The 19,492-nt window shown below is 60.1% G+C and overlaps 1 protein-coding gene across 7 annotated transcripts in view; it reads right to left on the reverse strand.

Moving 5' to 3' along the window:
* The window catches only part of RBFOX3 (RNA binding fox-1 homolog 3), a 439,432-nt gene that overhangs the window by 17,964 nt on the left and 401,976 nt on the right, over positions 1-19,492 (reverse strand). For all 7 annotated transcript variants that reach the window (XM_059908969.1, XM_059908968.1, XM_059908966.1 and 4 more), the window contains exon 5: positions 5,246-5,500. In XM_059908969.1, the coding sequence (XP_059764952.1) occupies positions 5,246-5,467 (222 nt within the window). In that variant the 5' untranslated portion in view covers positions 5,468-5,500. The remainder of the gene's footprint in view (positions 1-5,245; positions 5,501-19,492) is intronic.

Consider the following 19,492-nt stretch of genomic DNA (forward strand, 5'->3'; position numbering starts at 1 on the left):
TGGTGAGCTGGCAGGGGGCCTGGGGAGGACTGCAGGGGTGCGGGAGCATCTTGTTCAAAGGCCCCTTAGACTCAGCTCCGTTCCTGTGTTGAGAGGAAGCACAGGGTGTCAGAACCCATTTGTGGGTTTGAAGCTACCATCGTCTCGTGTGCCTGGGGACACGCGTGACCTGGGGCTCAGCAGGTTGGCCATCCTATGCGTGGCAGGCCCAGTTCTGACGAGCGTGTGTTCTCTGAGGCCAAGTGTGGGTCCTGCGCCTGTTCCTGGGGGTTTACCAACAAGTGCCGACCCCCCGCTCCCAGGAGCCCACCTTTAGCAGGGAGGTGTCTGAGGAGGAACAGCTGGTGGTGTGGGAGTGAGGTAGCAAGTCTCTGAGAATCCTGGTCTGGCCTGCACATGACCTCATTCCTGATGGGCAACATGGGGCAGCTGCCTTTGGGCTTTTTGGGGACACTTGTGGGCTCCTCCCCCCAAGCCCAGGACCTGGAGACGCCCAACAGCTCAGCCCCCTCCCCAGCTGTCCTGCTGTCCTCCTCCTCCCTTGGTCCCACTCTTCCTTGCAGAAAATAAGCCTGTGCCTCACCTTCAGAGGGCCCGTCTGTGCCCCTGAATCAAGGCAGAACCGGCAGTGCATCTGCTGATTCTTCTTAAGTCTGAGTCCCGCCCTCTGGCTACAACAAGCTGTGGCTCTTCCGTGCAGTGGTAAGGGTGGGCCCGGTGCCCCCTGTCACCCCCCTCCACCCCGTGCCTCCCACAGACCTGTGCCCTCAGCTGCTCCTGGGTACAGATGACTAATGGACTCACCCCAGACTTGGAAAACTAGTGGGAGAGGGGCATGCAATGCTGACTCTGGACCAGCAGAGGGCAGCAGTCAGCGCGACCTAGCGGCCAGGGCCACAGGAAAGGCCCAGCTCGCGCTCAGAGGAGATGGGGAGCCCTGGGCGGGGCAGGGGTTGGGGGGGGCACCACGGGAGGGTGCTGACAAAGCTGGGGCATCTGGGGCTGGGCTGGGCTGTCCTTTCTGCCCCGCCTTGGGCCCCTCCTAATAGCAGAACTGAGCCCACTGTGTGTCTCCAAGATCCAGGGTCCTCCTGCCTCTGCATCCCACCCCAAAGGTCCTTAGGGGAGCAGCTGAGGGTCAGGTGGGAGAAATGGGGTGATGGGGGCAGGACACAAGTAAGAAAAGAGCCCCCCTTGCCCCCAGGCGCAGCTGCAGACAGAGGCAGATAAATGGGTTCAATGACTGTGAAATTGTAAGATGTGCAGAGAAACCTCCGAGTGTAACAGCACACTGGCTGCCCCGAGGCGAGATGGAGGCTTTCCCACCATTTATCACAGCGGTCCAGGCAGCCTGCATGGCCTTCCAAGGGAGTTTACTTCCTTTTTCTTTTTTAAAGCAATCTTTGCCTTTGATTCTCAAATGCAGGGAAAAGAGAAACAGCCACAGCAACGCTCCCTTCCCTCCCACAACTGCTCTCGGCCGCTTTGCTTCTGCGTCCTCCCCATCTCTGTGTCACCTTAGCCGTCATGGGTCCCCCTCCACCTTTCAAGGCAGCAGCCGGCCCCTCCGGGTGGGACAGCATATCTCCCACCCTCGCACCCTCTGAGGAGCCTGCAGCTCTCTTCACCTGGGCCTCCCCAAGCCCAGCACAGGGAGAGGCCAAGAGGGCCCTGGTCAGGCGTCATTAGGTCTGGCAGGGCCACAGGCAGCAGGCCAGGACCTGGTGGCCGTCACTGGGATGGAGTCAAGGCTTGCTGATGCCGCACAGGAGACTCTTGGAAATGCCCTTTCTCTACGGCCCCATCTCTCCTCATCTTTGGTCCTCCAAGACCTCCTGGGCACTCGTGCAGTGACTGTCAGCTGCCTGCCAGACATGGCTCGCCCCTGGTGGGCGGTGAGCCAGCCTTGGAGGAGGCGTTCTCCGCGTGTGGCCTCAAGCCGTTCACTCATGAAGTCTTCTTCAGACCCTTGAGTGGAGCTGTGTGTCCGCTTTGGACTCTGTGAATGATGCCACGCTCCAGGAACTCTCTGCCGGCCGCTGTGCTTGTTGCATTGGTGCTGACGGTGCCGTCTGCTCGCACCATGCCTGCGTGGAGGCGGCACGCGGCTGAGTCTCACCCTGCGCTGGTGCACTCCCACCACGGTCCGCCCCTTTCCCTTTTCTTAAGCCCCGAGAGCCAAGAGCACAGGGGACCAAAGGCCGCAGCTCCAGGTGGAGTTTCTGCTGCTGCAGCGCTTGCTGGTGGGAGAGGAGAGACAGCCATGGGGCAGGCTGTGTGAGGCCCATGGTGCAAAGGTGAGGTGGCCCCAGAGGAAGATTTGGGAGAAGGGGAGGAGTTTCTGAGAGGAGGTCCCTCTGGCTGTCCCACGATGGAGGGTGGGTGGGGAGGACACCTGCAGGGGACCCGCATGACCTTGAGTGAATGAGTGCTCCAGGGAGGTGGTCCCCAACTCGCACCCCTGGGGGGCCCTGCAGGGTAGTGAGGTGGGCCTGCTCCATCCGCAGCCCCAATCGCTCTGCTCCCCCTGCTGCCTTCTGACAAAAGAACGTGGGTGACACCGTGATGACAAACGGAATCCACAGACAGGAGAGGGCAGGTCTGGACAAAAGCTGGAGCCCACACCGCCTGCTGCCCCGCACCTCCTGCTGCCCCGCACCTCCTGATTCTAACGTCAGGCTGCCCGGGGAAGGCCAAGAGGAGAGTCAGAGAAGTGACAGAGGCCTGACACAGGAGGGACATAAGACAGCTGGGCAGCAGGGCTGGGAGTGCCAGCAGTTACTTTCGTAGAAGTGGCTCCTGGAATCTTAGAGCAGGACGGCCGGCGGCCACCCTCCCCAGCTCCTCCCAAGGTGGGAAGCCCCTGCTTGAAGAAACACTCCCAGTCAGAGCACTCACGCCAAAATCTTTGCCGGGCAGCTCTGGGTGTCTTCGAGGTCACCTGCTAATCCAGTAACTTTCACCGTGGGGCCTCCGTCTCCGGATCCCGATGGTCGAGCAGCAGACTCTGACCCCCTTGCAGGACCTGAGGAGCCTCAGGTAAAGAAAGGAAGGTCGAGGCTGCCCGTTCACAGGCTCAGTGGCTCTCTGGCCCAAGCACTTTCCTGGGGAGGCGCTCAGCTGAGCAGGGAGACTCTCATGTCTTAGTTGGCTTCTCTCCGAGACTCCCGGGTCCTCTCCGGGGCCGTGGATTCTCACAGGCACGGAGGTCAACACTGGCCCCCTTCCACTTTATGTCCCTGATTGGTGGGAAGCAACGGCTCCCGCGGGGCAGGGCTGGTCATTTCTCCCGTGTGTCCCCAGTGCTGGCTCAGCGCCTGGCACAAGCAGGTCCCCGCAAATGTCTGCCGAAGGAAGATGACTTTCTTTTTTTAAAATTAATTATTTATTTTTGGCTGTGTTGGATCTTTGTTGCTGTGCGCGGGCTTTCTCTAGTTGCGGCGAGCGGGAGCTACTCTTCGTTGTGGTGGGCGGGCTTCTCATTGCGGTGGCTTCTCTTGTTGCGGAGCACGGGCTCTAGGTGTGCGGGCTTCAGTAGTTGTGGCACGTGGGCTCAGTAGTTGTGGCTCGCGGGCTCTAGAGTGCAGGCTCAGTAGTTGTGGCACAAGGGCTTAGTTGCTCCGCGGCATGTGGGATCCTCCCGGACCAGGGCTCAAACCTGTATGCCCTGCATTGGCAGGCAGATTCTTAACCACTGCGCCACCAGGGAAGCCCCGAAGGAAGACGACTTTGAATTTGTCGTGGTGAGGCTGTGTCAGGGGGTCCAGGAGGCCTCTGTGTGTGCCATCGAGGTGTGAGAGGGTGTTAGCTGTCGGTCTCGGCCCCCTCTGTGTCAGCTGCAAGTCTGATCCTCTTGTCTCCCAGGTTTGCTCCCAGGGCAAACCTCTGGGGGTCAGTATTTGTTCACAAGGAGGTTGTGAGAGGTTTTTCCAGATACACCCCGTCTGCTGTTGTCCATCAGAAAGAGACCAGTTGGCCGGCAGTGACCTGTTCACAGGGAGCCCCTCTGGCTCCCGTGCTCACCTCTCTTTTCTGAGGTGGAAAAGCTAAACCAGGGAAGTATGGTTTGGCTCCCCATTCTAAGGCCCGTGGGCGCTGCCCTTCTCATCTGTGGAACCCTGGGGGCGTCTATGGCAGACACCCTGTACCAGAGACACTGGGATAATGGAAAAGCCTGGTGGCTTTGGTGCTGACTCAGGCTGGGCAGTGCTTCAAGCAGGCAGGAAGGGCACTGGCTGGGGTCTGGTCCAGCCCAGGGGGCAGCTTGGGGTGCTGTCTCCCCAGAGCTTGGATGATGTTGCCTACACAGGGAGGGTAGGTGATATTTGGATCCAGGGGAACACCGTGGGAGCCAGGTTGAGTTAGGGGGCGGAGGGAGCACACAGAGGGGGGCACCCATCAGATGGGTGGTGCCGCTCCCGGTCAGCACAGGGCGTGCCGGCCTCCTGCCAGGCCCCGCCAGCCAGCAATGGGACAGAGGCAGCAGGGCCAACTGGATGAGCGCAAAGCCCCAGAGCTCGGCGGGGCGTGGGCCCACGGAGAATGCAGCGGAGGAGGTCAGGGAGGGGGATGCAGCAGCCTGGTCTCCAGAGGGGCTACCTTCACAGGGCGCCCACCCCAGGTTGGCCAGGGGCGGTGGCCACTCCTGGATGTGATCCTTGCTATCAGGAAATCTCCGGGAAGTGCCAGGCTCAGCACTTTCTCCTTGGGGCTGCATTACAACCACATAATTGAAGCTATCTGATTGGAGGGCAGCCAAGCAGGTAGATTACAAGTGATTAGCAACGATAGGAGTGCCTGCAACCCGAGACAGCCCTGAGGGGCCCTGGGCCTCTCCTCGCTGCCGCCAGCCGCCCCCCCCCACCGCCCCCTGCTTGCCCCCCGTGATGCCGCTGGGCCGAGCCAGCCCAGGCCACCGGCCTCGCCCATTTCTCTCACTTCCCATTAACAGGTCACTGACCGCTGAGGACACGCTCCGTCTCCCAGATGAGGTGAGAGTTGGCCTGAAGTTGCGGCTCGGGGAGACCGCGGTGGGGGGCAGCTAGAGGCGGTGGGCCTGGCTGGCCCGCCGTGGCACCTGCCCACCAGGAAGATCCTTGGGGTCGGATGGCGATGAGCTTGGAGGCTAGGAGCTCCTTCCTGGGGGCGGGGAGCCCTGCTATGGGGCTGCCTTTCCATACACAGGCCCCCAGGCCCCTTCCCCACCGGCACTCCCCCTGAAGTTCTGAAGGTGGGCGGCCCTTACCGGCACTGTCTGGGCCCCTGCAATGGGCTGTGTGCTGGTCTCACTGCTCGGCTGCTCCGGGTGGGTCTGTGCTGGTGTGTACAGGGTCATGCCGTGCTCCGGGGGGACCGGGGTCTGGCCCGAGTAGTCCGGTGTGGGGTGCGGTGGCGGCGGGGCGTACTCGGCGGGGATGCCGTTCTGTGGTGGAGGCGGGTACTGGGCCGGGGGGTAGGGCTGGGCCATCGCTTCAGGCGGAGCCGTGGCGTCCTGATTGCCCTGGGGAAGGAGAGAGCAAGGCTGGTTAGACCTCCGTGCGGCCTGGACACTGCCCCCTTTCACTGCCCCCTCTCCAGAAGGCCCTGTGGTCTCCAACTGCTGTACTTTCCGCAGCATCTTCCATGCCCCCTAGGAGGGGGGCTCTGCCAGCATGGGGCACCAGCTCAGAGCCGGGCTACAGGGGGAACTCCGGGGAGCCCACGTCTGGGGTGAGACACCTTTGTGTTTGAGGCCACTTGTGCAAACTCGTCAGGCCTGAGTACACTGAAGATTTTTTTTTTTTTAATCCACCTAATTTCAAAAAAATAAATATTTTGAGATAACTGTAGACACAACAGTTGTAAGAAATATCTCAGCATGATCCTGTGTACCCTCTACCCAGTGTTCCCCAGTGGTGACATCTTGTGAAACCTTCCCCACTAGGAGAGTGACATGGGTCCTGTCAAGATACAAAACATCCCAGCAGCACCAGAATCCCTCTTGTGGCCCTTGATAGCCACACCCTCTCCCTCCCGCCTTAGAAAGGCTTTTAAGTCTCGGTTTTCTCATCAGTAAAGCAGGCGTGAGGGAACACGATTCACAGCCTGCAGGGAAGAGGACTGGAGTTGATCGTGCAGACATGGAGCCTGGTACAGCTCGGCCTCACGGTGGCCACCGGGTGAGGTGCTATCAGGGGGGCAAGTAGGGTCCCCGCCTCTGTCTTGAGGATCCTGGAGATGTCCCAAAGACCTCTCCCACCCTCTTGAAGGCCTGCTGCCCCAGGAGGGAAAGTGCTCCCTCGACGTTGACCCCAGCTGTGCGGGGGCTCTTAGAAGCCCTGACCCTTAGCAGGGCCCGGAAACACCCCAGGGCAGTGGTTCTCCAAATGGGGTGCCAGGACCTGCAGCAAGGGCATCACCTGGGAGCAGGTAGCAAGGCAGATTCTCAGCCCCACCCCAGACCTCCTCCTGCAATTGGGGGGGCTTGTGAGAGCCACTGACATCAGGCATAAAGAGCAGCCCTGGTAGAAGGTCCCTCAGCCCCAGAGAAGGGACTAGGGTCCCTCGTGGTGCCAGGGGAGGTAGGGGTGGAGCAGGGTTCTGGCTGTCCCTTGCTGTGACACACACTGGGGAGCAGGGGAGGCGGCCCCTGGCCTTCTGAGGGTGTCTCCAGGGAAGAGGGTGCCTTACCACCTGGAAGGACAGGGGCCACCTCTCACTGGAGTAGCCTCCCAGCATGGAAGGACCCTTGCACACACGGGGACGGCTGACGCTTGTGACTGCTTTCCCGATGCCCTGGGACTTCGTGCATGCTCCCGCGCTCCCCCATCAACCTCTGCGTGTTTTGACCTCAGTTTTAGTGTCTGTCTCCGTGTCCATCTCCCCCGCGAGACAGGTGCTTCTTCCAGCGAGCAGGCCGGCTTGCTCGATGCTATTCAATTGGTGACTATTTATTCACCCAAAACTGTTCAGTGGGCAGCTGGGGGTGCCAGGCTTGTGGCTCCGGTGGGCAGCAGGATGGGCAGCCCCTGCCCTGGTGGGGTCTGCTATCCAGTGGGAGAGTAAATCCAACTACCCAGATACTGAATCAATTGTTAGGGTGGGAGGTGGCCTGAGGGGACGGGCCACACGAGGGCAATGGAGATTGAGCACGAGACTTGGTGTTCTGCCTTCAGGCTAGAGCCCTGCCCCTCCACTGTCTGCCTGCTCACCTCCCTTCTAGCCGGAGGCCTGAGGCCCCCAACTCTCTGCCCGGGGCCCAGCCCTGCCCTGCTCCCCAGGCCCCAGCGCCAGCCTTCACTGCCTCACAGCCGACACCCCTCACTTCTGGGGTGACCCGACGCCTAATGAGAAGTCCGGTCCTCTTCGTCCTCCTTGGTGAAGCCCCCAGGTCCCTCCCCTCTCTCTGCAGAAACTGGGGCAGAGATCAGGCCCCTTACAAGTGGAGGGAAACACGCGTGTACACACGTGTACGCACTCATGAGGGCCCTCTCCTCGCTGGCGGGTCCCACCTCATTGATCCCAAGTAGCCGAAAAGCCCCATTACCCAGTCGGCCAATGTGCTGGCAACGTCCCTGGCTCCCGGCCCGAGGGAGAAGGGGTGGGTTCAGGATGAGGGAGGAGGGGGCCAGCAAGGCGGGAGGGAGGCTGGCAGAGGCGGAGGAGCACCCAGGCTCCAGGATGGCGAGGACTGGGAGGGAGGGAGGCGAGGGCAAGGAGCCGAGGGAAGCGGGAGGCCGGAGAGCCAGGGGAGGAGTGTGGACAGGCCAGGGTGAGGGAGAGGGTGCTGTCAGCAGCCTCCGGATATCAATTAACTGATAAATATTTGATTAGAGCCTTCACTAACTTACATCTTCCCAGTGCCCCCTCTTCCCCACCTCCTCCAAGGCTCCAGGAAAGGCGGGCTCCTCTCCCGTCTGCGTCCTTACCACCCCACCCATAACTCTCCCCAGTGCCCTCTTCCCCGGGTCCCGTCCTGGCAGAGGGCCAGCCGCCGACCACTCCCACTGCATGGTTCCCGGGCAGGAGCCCGGAGCCCAGACTGTCAGGGGAAGCTTCGACCCAGTGGGGACGCTGGGAGGTGTGTTTGGGGTCCTGAGTGCCAGGGTCTGGAGAGGTCTGGGGTGGGCAGGAAGCAGCTGTGGGACGGGGACATCGAGGGACATTTGCGACATAATGAAGTCAGCACATCTGAGCACATGGTGTTCCCTGCTCTGCGGACATGAACTCATCGAATTCCCTCCAGCCTACAAGGTAGACATTATCTCCCCATTTCACAGCTAATAAAGCGGAGGTACGGGGCAAAGTGACTTGGCACTGGCCACCGGCTCCCAAACCTGGCCCTCTGCTCCTCATGCAGAACTGTGGCCCTTCCTGGGGTGGCGGGGGCTGGAGGGAGGTTAGGTTCCACATCCTAGTGACAGTCTAGACCCTCAAAAGCACAGGGAGGGCTCCAATCCCCCCTCTTGGCCACCGAGTGGCCCCAGGTCACCGTTTATCCTCTCTGTTTCCCCCTCTGCAGTGGTCATCTCTGGCGTGATTCGGTGGGTCCTGGGCAATTCTCGATACCCCCGCCCTGGGTGTCCTCCACGCCCAGGCATGGTGGCTGTCGTCCATGAGTGGCCTTCACCTTGGCTGCACACGCATGCCTGGGCCCCACCCCAGGGCAGCCAAACTTTACAACCAAACTTTCCCATGAGGTTCTGAAGTGTAGCCTGGGCTGAGAGCCGCCAGACCAGACTAGGATGGAAAGGCAGTGAGTAATCAGGTTCATCCTGAGAGGCTGTCTAGTTGCCTGGCACACAGAGGGTCGCAACAGTGAGTGTTTGTCACTTTCCTTTTCTTCCTTCTTCCCTGGTCTGTTGGGGCCACAATGAGGGAGGGGTTGGGCTTGGCGGCATGAGCTGCACAGAGTCCCCCTGCCAGGCCATGGGGCTCATCTCAGATAGCCTCATGGTTTCAGATGATCTCAGAGCAGCTTGTGAACTTGTCTGGCTCCCCAGGGGATCGTGAATTCCCAGAGAATGGGGGCCACTCACTCAACCTCCATCCCCATATCCCTGTACTCAGCACAACACTGCGGTACTTGGAAGAGTTTCAATGCACACTGGATGGGTGGATGGATGGAAGGATGAGTGGATGGATGGATGAATGGAATGATGGATGGACAGAGGGGTGGATGGGTGGATAGATGGATGGATAAAAAGATGGATGGAAAGACGGATGAAGAGTGAATGGATGAGTAGATGGACAGACGCGTTAAAGCTTAAAGACTACGGTCAGGTCACTTATCCCCACTCCCTCTGCAAATCTGTTCCTCTCTCCTGTCATCACATTGGCCTGGCAAACCAGTAAGATCACCTCTGCCCACTCCACTCCGTGGCCCACAACTGGAGAAAAGCACCAAATCACCCTGATTTCCTTAGATCACTTCCCTCTGCCTGGCACTGCCCCGCACTCTCCATGACCGTTTCACTCTCCCTCCTCAACCCGCCAACCACGCTCCACTAGTCTCACTCTCTGCGAAGACCCTGCTTCTTATTTCCTGTGGCAAATGGAAGACGACGCCCATGCTCACCTGCTCACCTCCCTGCCTGTGGTCCTACCCTCGGCCTTCCCTCCCGTCCCCGCTCCTGTCTATGACCAATCACTTCAGTGCACACTGGTATCCAGTCCTTCTCACCAGCACGCGCTCACAGCTCTGGCAATTCGTTGACTCTCTGCCACGATAGGAAGAGGAAACCTTCCTTGACCACACGGCTCTGTCAACTACAAAGCCCGTGCACTGCTTCCCGACAGAGCAAAGTCTCTTGAATGAGTTGCCTAGACCTGCAGCTGCAACTCCTTTATTCCCGTTCCCTCGTAATCCCACCCCAAGCCGGTTCTCCCCGGCACCATCCCCTGAAACTGCCTTGGGCAAGGTTCCCACCTCTGCCGTCTGACAATCTAATGGTCAGCGCCCACTCCTTATCCGACTTGACCCCTCAGCTGCGCTGACTGTGCCAACTCCCTAGTCTCTCTCCAGACGCGCTCTCTTTTCTTGGTCCCTACTCACCACTCTCTTTATTGCCCTGGAGGAGTTTCTGGCCCAGCAGGAACTGACCACTCTAAGCCGACAGTAATGGTGGTTGGAAGGCAGTAAGTTCTAGAGAGATCAAAGTTTTTTCATCTGGCAAAGGGGAACTGAGGGCAACGGACCCAGAGGGTGGACCGATTCGGGAGGAAGGAAGGTGTCGGGGGAGGGTGTGTGGCTGGCCGTGAGGGTGGGGCTAGGGCTCTGTCCTCTGGCTTCCAGAGCAGGGGAGTGAGTCTGGGGTATTTATTCCCCTACTCTCTCCCTGGGAGGCCGTCTCTGTCCCAGACCAAGGGGGACCTAGACCCCCTCTCGAGAGGCTGCTCCAGGACCCTCCCTCCTTCTCAGTTCCAGTTGCTGCTTCCTCCTCTGACCGTTAGGCCTGGGGTGGTAACAGGTCTGTCACCACCAGCTCTGGGGTCCTGCGCTGTTCCTGGTGGTGCCCCTCTGCCCATCCTCCAGACACCTCTGCCAAGAGTCTCCTTGTAAATAACCTCATGTTATCCTAGAGCCAGCGAGCCACCTGCTCCCTGCTGGATCCTGATGACGTGGCGACGTGGGATGGGAGGGCTTGTCTAGCCCAGGGTACGGGTAGGGAGGGGCTCTGACCAGGGAGGGCCGGGCCAGCCTCTCAGGGAGGCCCTGTGGCTAAAGGCCTTGTCTCTGCTCCTGCATCCGGGGTGGGATTGCCTTTGGTACCAGACCCTGAGCGCAGACTCAATGCGTCCACTTCTAGGTGGCCCTGGGCACAGCCCAACCTCTTAGTCCGTGGAAAAGGACTCATCCGCCTAGAGGCAGAGGCTGGGCGGGAGGACCTTCCACCTTCAAGATCTAGAGCTAAGACCCTCCCAAGTGTCTCTGCCCACATCACTCGCCCAATGGAAATTCCTACACTCAGGCCTCGGCCAGTGAGCTCCCATCTTTCGGGGTGAGGGTCCCCTGTGTGTGTGGGGTGCCAGGGGGAAGGGAAGAGCGGAAGTGGCAGCAGAGCAGACAGCGCCCCTCCCAGCCCCTCGCTGTGCAGTCCCCTGGGGATCCCTCTGCGCACAGCCCCGCCACGACAATTAGGCTAATTGCTTCCCAGACTCCTCACCCGAGGAGGGAGGGCACCGTAGGCCCCTGGTCCGCAGGCCAGGCTGCAGAGGGAAGGGAGGCTGGCGGCAAAGGCTGGGCACCAAGCCATTTCTCCACCCACTCTGGGCAAAGCCGGCTTCTAGACAGGGTGGAGGAGGGGAGCACAGCACAACCACCAGGCCCGAGGACCAAGCTGTTAGGTGTGTGATCTGCCTGTTTCGCTCTGGACAAGGCTCACCTGCCCTGAGAGGGGAGCAGACCTCCACCCTCACAGCCACGCCCGCAAATACTGAGCTCTACCCAAGTCACTGGCGTCTGTTGAGCCTCTGCTGCCTGGCACCGGGGACACACAGGAGGTGAACAGGCTGGATTTACACGGTGCCCGTGTGAGCAGGGACTGCCATCGGTACGCTGTGAACTTGGCCATTTAATCCTCCGGGTGACTTGAAGAGGCAGGTGTCACGAGCTGCATTTCAGGGAGGGGGTACGGAGGCCATGGCCACGCGGAGAGTGAGCAGGAAAGCCGCCCCCAGGGTATTCCTGACCACACCCTGCTATGTTCACAGCATGGACAGGGTCCTTACACAGGCACGGTGGAGGGCTGTGGGGAGGAGGGACCTGGGACTGGGTCTTGGAGATGCACCGCCCATGCTCCCAGGACAGGAGGGACAGATGTCAACTTCCTAAGCCCGGAGCAGGGGCCAGGCCAGAGCCTTCATGCCATGTGTGACAATTCACGGGACCAGGAGAATGGGCGGGTCAGTTTCCAGAAGAGGCTGGTTCAGAGGGCCCCCTGTGAGCATCCCTGGCCTGGCCTCTAGGCCTCCCCTGTTCCGTGCCGATCAGTGTCAGAAGAGGGGGCAGCTGACCTAGGGGCTGACTGCTGGCAGGCAGGACGTGTGGGTTCAAGTCCCCAGTGATGGCTGAGCCAGGGGACCTCACGGCTCTGACCTCTCAGCCTGGAAGCGGGATGGTCCTGCCCTCCCCATCCCAGGGCATGCACGAGTGAGGCCTTGCCCCAAATCTCTGAACACTGGGGAATCTGCAACCCGAGCAAACCCGAGACTCCTTCAATCCCCGAGTCTCAGACAGGAGGTGACTGCAGGTGACACCAGACCCGGCCTGCCAGACAAAGTGACTTTCATCTCTGTGCTCTCACCGGCATCCCGCCTGGCTCTGCTTGAGCGAGCCTAGCGATGCACATTCACTACCAGTGTGGCGGCTCCTTCCCTCTCAGAGCAGCTCTGCTGGGAAGCTCTTCCACACGCAGAGCTGAAATCTGCCTTCTGGAAACTTCCACCCCATGTCTGCACTACTGCAGTCTGTGGACTGTCCTCCACTCGCTGACCCTCTGAGGGCACGAAGAATCCACAACACTGTACCCGTCTTGGTTGTTCCTTGGTGCAGCTCCAGGAATACGTGGGATGGTTGTTCCTATCTTACAGGTGAGGAAACGCAGGTCCACGGCTCCGTGTGAATCCGAATCCAGGCTGCGTTCCGCTTGTCCTCGCGACCGCCGCACCTTTCCTTTCCCAGGGGCCGAGGGCCTGGTCGACACCCACCTGCTCAGAGGGAGGCTCCCTCTGGCTGTGGCTGCCCAGGGAGGTTGGTTCAGGAGCAGAGGGACGGAGTTTCGTGGAGCGAGAGGGCCACCGGCGATAATGTGATGGTAACAGAGGGGCGGATCGGTGCTCACAGAGGGTAAAGGGGAAAGGGCCTGGGGGAGGGGGAGAATACGAGGAACAGGAGAGAAGGGGAGTCACGAGACTAACACATTTGGTTGTTTTCTTGGAGATGATATTCCTATTTTCTTAATGTGCTGATCACAGGAAAGTGAAGTTTTGGGGAAAAAGAGATGATGAGATTATCGAAAAGGAGTGAAGATGAAGCTGGGACACATGACGATATCAAGGGAAGGGGCCAGAGACCCCCTGACTCCTGTCCATGCTGGCCCACACATCAGGGCCTGCTCACATTCCTGCTGACACGTGTGGGTGAGTTTGGTTGGTTTTGGCAAGATGTCCCGCTGTGACTCAAGGTGCACGAGCAGAAATAGCACGGGTCCTCTGACTTTCTCCAAGGACGGTGGATCCTGGCGCTGTCCAAGGAGACCCAGGACAACCGGGATCCCAGAGAGGGACCTCCGAGACCGAGAAGGTTCTGTCCACTCAGTTGAGGAGGAATCAGCACCCTGGGAGGCTGATTTGTCCAGGGTCACCTGCTGCTGAGCGCAGGCAGGGCTGGTGTTCCCACATCCGCGCCAGCGGGAGTGCGTGAACTCGCTCGCTGAATACACACCAAGCACCCACTAGGCCAGGTTCTAGGTGCTGGGGTGTGCCCTGCTTCTGGGAGTGGACACCCCGGGGAGTCCCCGTGAGCATCAGCTAAATCTGAAATGCACGACGTGACTTTCGGGGGACAACCAATTAACCTCGCCACTGTGTTTGGCTCACGCTAACATTCCAATTTCCTGGGCGGCCAACTGACAGCAGGGGCCTGGCGGAAGCGTGCGCGGGCTGGGCACCTCCGTTGCCTCTGAGTGTTTCCTGTGGAACTCGTGGAGGGGAGGGAGCTCGTTTTGCTGGGAGCACCGATACGGAAATAAACAGTTACAACTGAGATTTCCAGGACCTGCCAAGACCCAGAGCGAAAGGAAGGGCGGATCCAGGATTCAGCTGGGGCTGCCCCGGGATAGATGTCACACGTGGGAGGGCAGCAGGGGGGCCGGGGCAGCCCCAGCACACGGCCTGGCCACAGCCCTCTCCCTCACCAGGTTCTTTCTTGCCTCGGACTCAGTTGCTTCCTCAGCCCAGAAACAGGCCACCTCCATGGCTCACGGGCTCCTGCCCCCAAATTTCGTGGGAGAGTGGCCCTGCCAGACAGGAACAGAGGGCCCAAACAGCCCAGGCACCCGAAGAAAGCCAGGTCCTAGCCTGTGGAGGGTGAGACCCGGAGGCCCAGTGCCCATCTCCATTCGAGACCCCTCCTGCCCCTTCCAGCCCGCCACCCCAGATGAACGGCAGGAATATCCCCCTCCTGGAATCTCACACCTCCCTTCCTAGAGTTCTTCAAGATGTCGTTCCAGAGGCGTGCAGGGTGGGTGGATCCCTGCAGGCCAGTACTTCAAGGCAGAGACTTTGGGGCATGGTCTTTGCAAGCCGGGGTGCTGGTACAAATGCCTCAGGGCAGAGCAGGGCTGCCATCATGGTGCAGGGAACTCGAGTGGGAAGGGCAATGCCTTAGCACCTGAGGCCACACGAACATTTCAGAACCTCAATAGTGGAGGGTGGAGACCCCCGAGGGCGAGGGCTCACCACTGAGTCCCCAACACCTGACACAGCCCAGGGATATAGCGGGTGCTCAGTATATGCTGAATAATGCTGACTGCAGGAGTGACAGCCATTGGTTGAGGGCTTTTCAGAGCCCACCACTCTGTTAAGCTATAAAAAGGTGTTAGTTAGTTCGTGTAATCGTCAAACAACCCGTGAACTGGCATTCTCTGTGTGAGGAGAGAAACTCAGAGCCAGAAGTCACTTGCCCTTGAGCACACAGCCGGCACGTGGCAGTCCTGGGACGTGAACCCACACTTGTCTGACTCTGGAACCAGCGGATGCTGCATGACGGCTATGGACTCTTGTCCAAATGGGAGTAGAAGAGGGTGGGCCTCCACCCACGGCCCCAGGGGGAGGGTCAGCGGCAGCCCCACGCCCTCACTCCCCTTCCCAAAGACCCCAGGGCTCTGCTGAGCAGGGTCTCCCGGCTTCACAGAATTCCTTCTAACCCGGCGGCCAACCAGGGTTTCCTGAGCCCGTAGATGCCCACCTCTGGGCCTGACGCTCTCCTCCAGTGTTCAGAAGACAGGCTGACCTGGGCTCCCCTCCCCTCCCCACCAGAGGGGGAGGGAGTTAAGTGTCTGACAAGGGTTCTGTTGGGGGAAAGTCCTGCCTTGTGGTGGCTGCAGATTTCCGTGGTGTAAATACGCCCACTCCGCTGATTTCAAGCTACCAGCTCGGAGTCACTGAACGTGGAGCTGGGAAGGGATGTACACAATTCAGGGCTCATAGGAAGGACTCCAGCACATCCCTGGGGAGAGGGGGCGCCGGCCCCAGCCGGGTTCCAATTCACCTTTCCTCATCCAGGCAACTGGAGGTCAGGGAAGGCCAGCAATGCCGGTGGTAAGCGTGAGGGGGCTCTGGGGGAGGCTGGGGCAGGGCTGCCCGGGGATGGAGGGGAGACCAGGGACCCCCAGAAGACAGCCGGGAGGGCTTGTTGGGAGGGAGATGCAGAGGCTCCAAGGCTGGGGGTGAGAATCCACCTGAGCGATCGCTCCTTCTGCCCCATCCAGCCCATTCTGTCCCCCGGCAGCCAGTTTAATATCTTTTATTAATTAGGGCTGTGGGAAGGCCCGTCACACCCTGTACTGCTTCATTCAGGACCCACTGGGTTGTGTATTCTGCAGCCGCCGGCTCCCTCCCTCCCTCCCTCCTTCTCCAGGCGGGATGATGGGGGAGAGTCTGGCAGAGGGGATACTCCAGAGAGCACGGGGTGCCTTGCGTGTCTGCTCCCACCCCTGAGACCTAGAGGGACTTCAGGGGAAATCCAAGCAGAGCCCCTAGAGGTAAGCCCCTAGGACCCTGCATCGCTTGGCAAGTTTATAATCTGACGCTGCGGCCCCGTGTTCTGCCGTTCCTGGCAGCAATGGCAAAGACGGGCGGGCCCGGGCTGGGTTCCCACTGCCCCTGCCACCTTCCCTCCAGAATCCTGGGTCTCTCCCGCTTTATGTCTCCTTTTCCTCTGGTCCAAAGACCCTCATTTTCCAGTAGGGCCTCATGCCCCTCCTGGCGGCTGCCGGGTGGGTAATGGGCCGGGTCGTCCTGGCAAACAGCGAGTCCTGATGGTGGAGCCCCTCCACACGGAGCACACGTGGGGCCCGAGCCTGGGCTCCCACTTAGCGCCCAGCACTGGGGCCAGTCTCCTGACACGGCTCTCTGGGGTGTCCTGGTCACCCAGCCCTCCGCCCAGGCTTGGCACAAGGGTGGGGGAGCCCTGCCACACTCTCTCTCGAGTCTCCCTGCCGGTGGGCCTGGTTTCCACCATCTGCACCACGAAGGCAGACAGTGCCGACCCAGAGCCACCGTGGCTCCAGAACAAAATGCACTGACTTGGCCCAGAGCCTGGAAGCAGCGTGGTCGTGCTCTACGTGTGCTCTGTGTACTTCGTGTGTGCTTCTGTGCTATTTGGGGAAAGAACTCAGGGCACCTGTGGTCCTGGACCGAAAAACACCCTACATCTCCATCTTATCATCCTCCAACTGAAATGTCAGCACCCATGAACGTGGCCACAAACCCAGGGCATGAGTACCACCCGAGACCCTGTCACCAACACGAACTGCAGGTCCTTCCTACCGTGCTCTGCTTTACACTCACCCCAACTCCAAAACTAGGGTGTGACCAGACCTGACCCTGCGCCTGGTTCTTTCACACGTTTGTAAAGAAGCCACAGCTTACGATTTTAAATGTTCTCTTTCGGAAAGTGTATTTCAATAAAATTGTTTCTTTTGTAATCCTATGTATTTTATGCATTGAAGATCATTTTTTGAGAAGGGGTCCATGTGCTCCAACAGATGCTAAGGGGGTTCAAGGCACAAGAAAGGGTAAGAACCTCCACCCGATGGACCCCAGGGGCCCTCCCGCTCTACTGACTGAGGTGCCACCCCATCCCCCAGAACGGAGCCCGGCCATCCGCCAGAGCCCACCGCTGGTCCCTCAGCCCAGACTCATCCTCTTCCTGCATCAAGTTGGGCCCAGATCTCAGCTGAAAAGCCTCAGGGGAGGGGACGGATTTTTGCAAGATTAAGCCATAATTCCCTCCAAGCTCACTGCATACAACTCATAAACAACGTGGCCCCATAAATCTCCTTCTCCCATCAGCTTCACCTCCACCCCGCCGTCCGTCCTGCCTGGGGAAATCAGCGAGGAGCCGGCAGCCGCCATCTGGCAGGTGAGGGTCCAGGAAAGCAGGGGTGGGGTGAGGGTGCTGTCAATCAAGACCCCCAACAGGTCCCGACTCCCGGGGGCCCTGCCGAGCCTGAGGCTGCTGGGCCAGGCAGGGACCCCCGGGGCCGCATCTCTGCAGGAGGGCGGGAGGTAGGGGGACAAGCACGGCGCTGGGTGTCACAGGGGAGCTGAGGGAGCTGGGGCCGGTCGCTGCCCCTCGATGAGTGGGGTCCTCACCCCACCCCACAAACCCCCTTGGGTGCTGCCCGGCCCTGAATCTGTAGCCCTGTGTGTGTGTACGTGTGTGTCCACACATGTGTGTGCAGGCACCATGAAGACCCAGCACCAGGCCCTGGGCTGCTCCCCTCTGGGGACAGATGGGGCCGCGGTTAACAGGAAACGGTGGCTGTCCAGGGATGCGGGAGCCGGTGGGGTCAGAACCGGGGGTGGGACGCGGTCTGTCACCTGATGGGCCCCTGCGCCGAGTCTGGAGGCCACACCCTCTTCTCCCTGCTCCCCGCTGGAGCGCTGGGTGGGGGGAGTCAGTGGCTGCCCAGTTGCCCCCAAGCGTCTCTCAACTGCTGCTCGCAGGCCTCCTGACAAGGGAAGTCAGGAGCGCGGGGAGGAGACATCCTCAGCTCCGAGAGGCAAGGGAGGTGCTTGGGAAAAGCAAACCCCTTCTGGACCCTCTTCAAACCAGGTGGGAAGTGAGAGCAAGAAGGGCTGGGAGGCAGCGTGCTGGCCCCTCGGAGGTGCTGTGTCCGGGGACAAGCCCATCCACCTGCTTCCCCCACCTCACAGATGAGTACAGTGAACCTCCTGGGGGTCGAGCACCTTGCCTGGGGCCTCGCAGGTAGGGCTCCGGCCCCAGCGTGGGCAACCCAAGGCCCCCTTCTCACCCTCGGAGCCCGTCTGCCTCTGGGAAGAGGAGGAGCTCATGGCGGTCTTGTACCCCTGCCCCCAGGAGCCCTGGGCTCAACCAGAAGGAAGCTCGGGACAGCTGAGCCATCTGCCCGGGCCCTGGGGGCTGGGGAGCAAAGGTTCTGAGACGCCTGTAGGCTACCAAGGGCAAGGTTGGAGGGAGAAGCCAGAGGACACTGTTGGGGAAGCCTTAGGGAGGAGGGAGAAGGCAAGAGGGTAGGGTCCCTGAGGAGGGCCCCGGCCCAGCCTGCCAACCACAGTCACTTGCCAACTCCTAGCAGCGCCCACTGCAGCTCCCACACAGCTCGTTCTGACCCGTACCTTCACCATCCAACTCACTCAGTCGATAACTGTTTGCTGAGCACCTCCTAAGTTTGCTGAGCACCTCCTAAGTTTGCTGAGCACCTCCTAGGTCTGGAGATGCCAAAGTGAAAAACACCACCCCAGTGCTGTGCTCAAGGACAGGCTTTGTGCAGAGGTTCTCTGCTGTGACCCAGGCCTCTTCCCTCCTGCAACCTTATCCCTGCCCTGGAAATGTTCAGACACCTCCTCTGGGAAGCCTTCCAGGTTATTCCCACCCCCTGTGACCTCTATTTTGCTCAGTCCCTCCTCTATCCTTCTCTGAGATGCTTGCTGAGATGCTGCTGTGAATTTATAAGTGGGCGAGCACATGTGGCATCTTTGTGTACACCTGAGAGTGGACCAGCAGACACCAGGCTCCTCCTACTCAGTGGGATGGAGAGGAAGCTCCCTCCCAGGGCCTCGTGAGAACAAAGCTACAGGACAGCGTCAAGGTGATCCCACAAGGAGGAGCGCCACACAGAACCCACTCATTCCGACCACAAATATTAGAGAGCAGCGTGCAGGCCACTCTCCCCCAAGGGTCCGGGGCAGCTGCCTCTGCATCCCCAGGATGAGCCCCCTTGCGTCCACACTGGCAACCTCGTATGTGTTTCCTGCATATTCATTAAGAAATATTAGCACGACATGACGTGGGCAGGCGGGGGTGGGAATGGCGGGCGGGGGGTGGGCTGGACCCACCCTTGGGTGCAGCCCGACATCTGCGCCCAGCAGCCTCAGGTCCCAGATGTCCCCACCACCGCCACCACCACGGTGCCCTTCTCCTTGTTACTGTGAGCCCTGGGAAGGCAGACTCAAATGAAAATTCGCGAAATGTAATTAGGAAGGTAAATTTCCTGGCAACAAAGATTACATAATGCGCCCCACAGTCAAACACCTGCCGGGGGATCTGGGTTGAGAACTGTTAATTAATTCGTCGGTCAGGTGGCCCTTCTTTTGTGGGGACATTTGTGAGCTGGGGGCAGTGTCTCCAGGAGAGTCCCCGGACTCTCCCTGGTGGGGAGCCGTCTTGGCACAGTGGGGGAGTCCACTGCACCCCTGCACTGGGAGGGGCTGGAGGGAGGAGGAGGGAGGAGGGCAGGGTGGGAGG

This window comes from Balaenoptera ricei, chromosome 20, assembly GCF_028023285.1.
Source record: "Balaenoptera ricei isolate mBalRic1 chromosome 20, mBalRic1.hap2, whole genome shotgun sequence".
Taxonomy (NCBI): domain Eukaryota; kingdom Metazoa; phylum Chordata; class Mammalia; order Artiodactyla; family Balaenopteridae; genus Balaenoptera; species Balaenoptera ricei.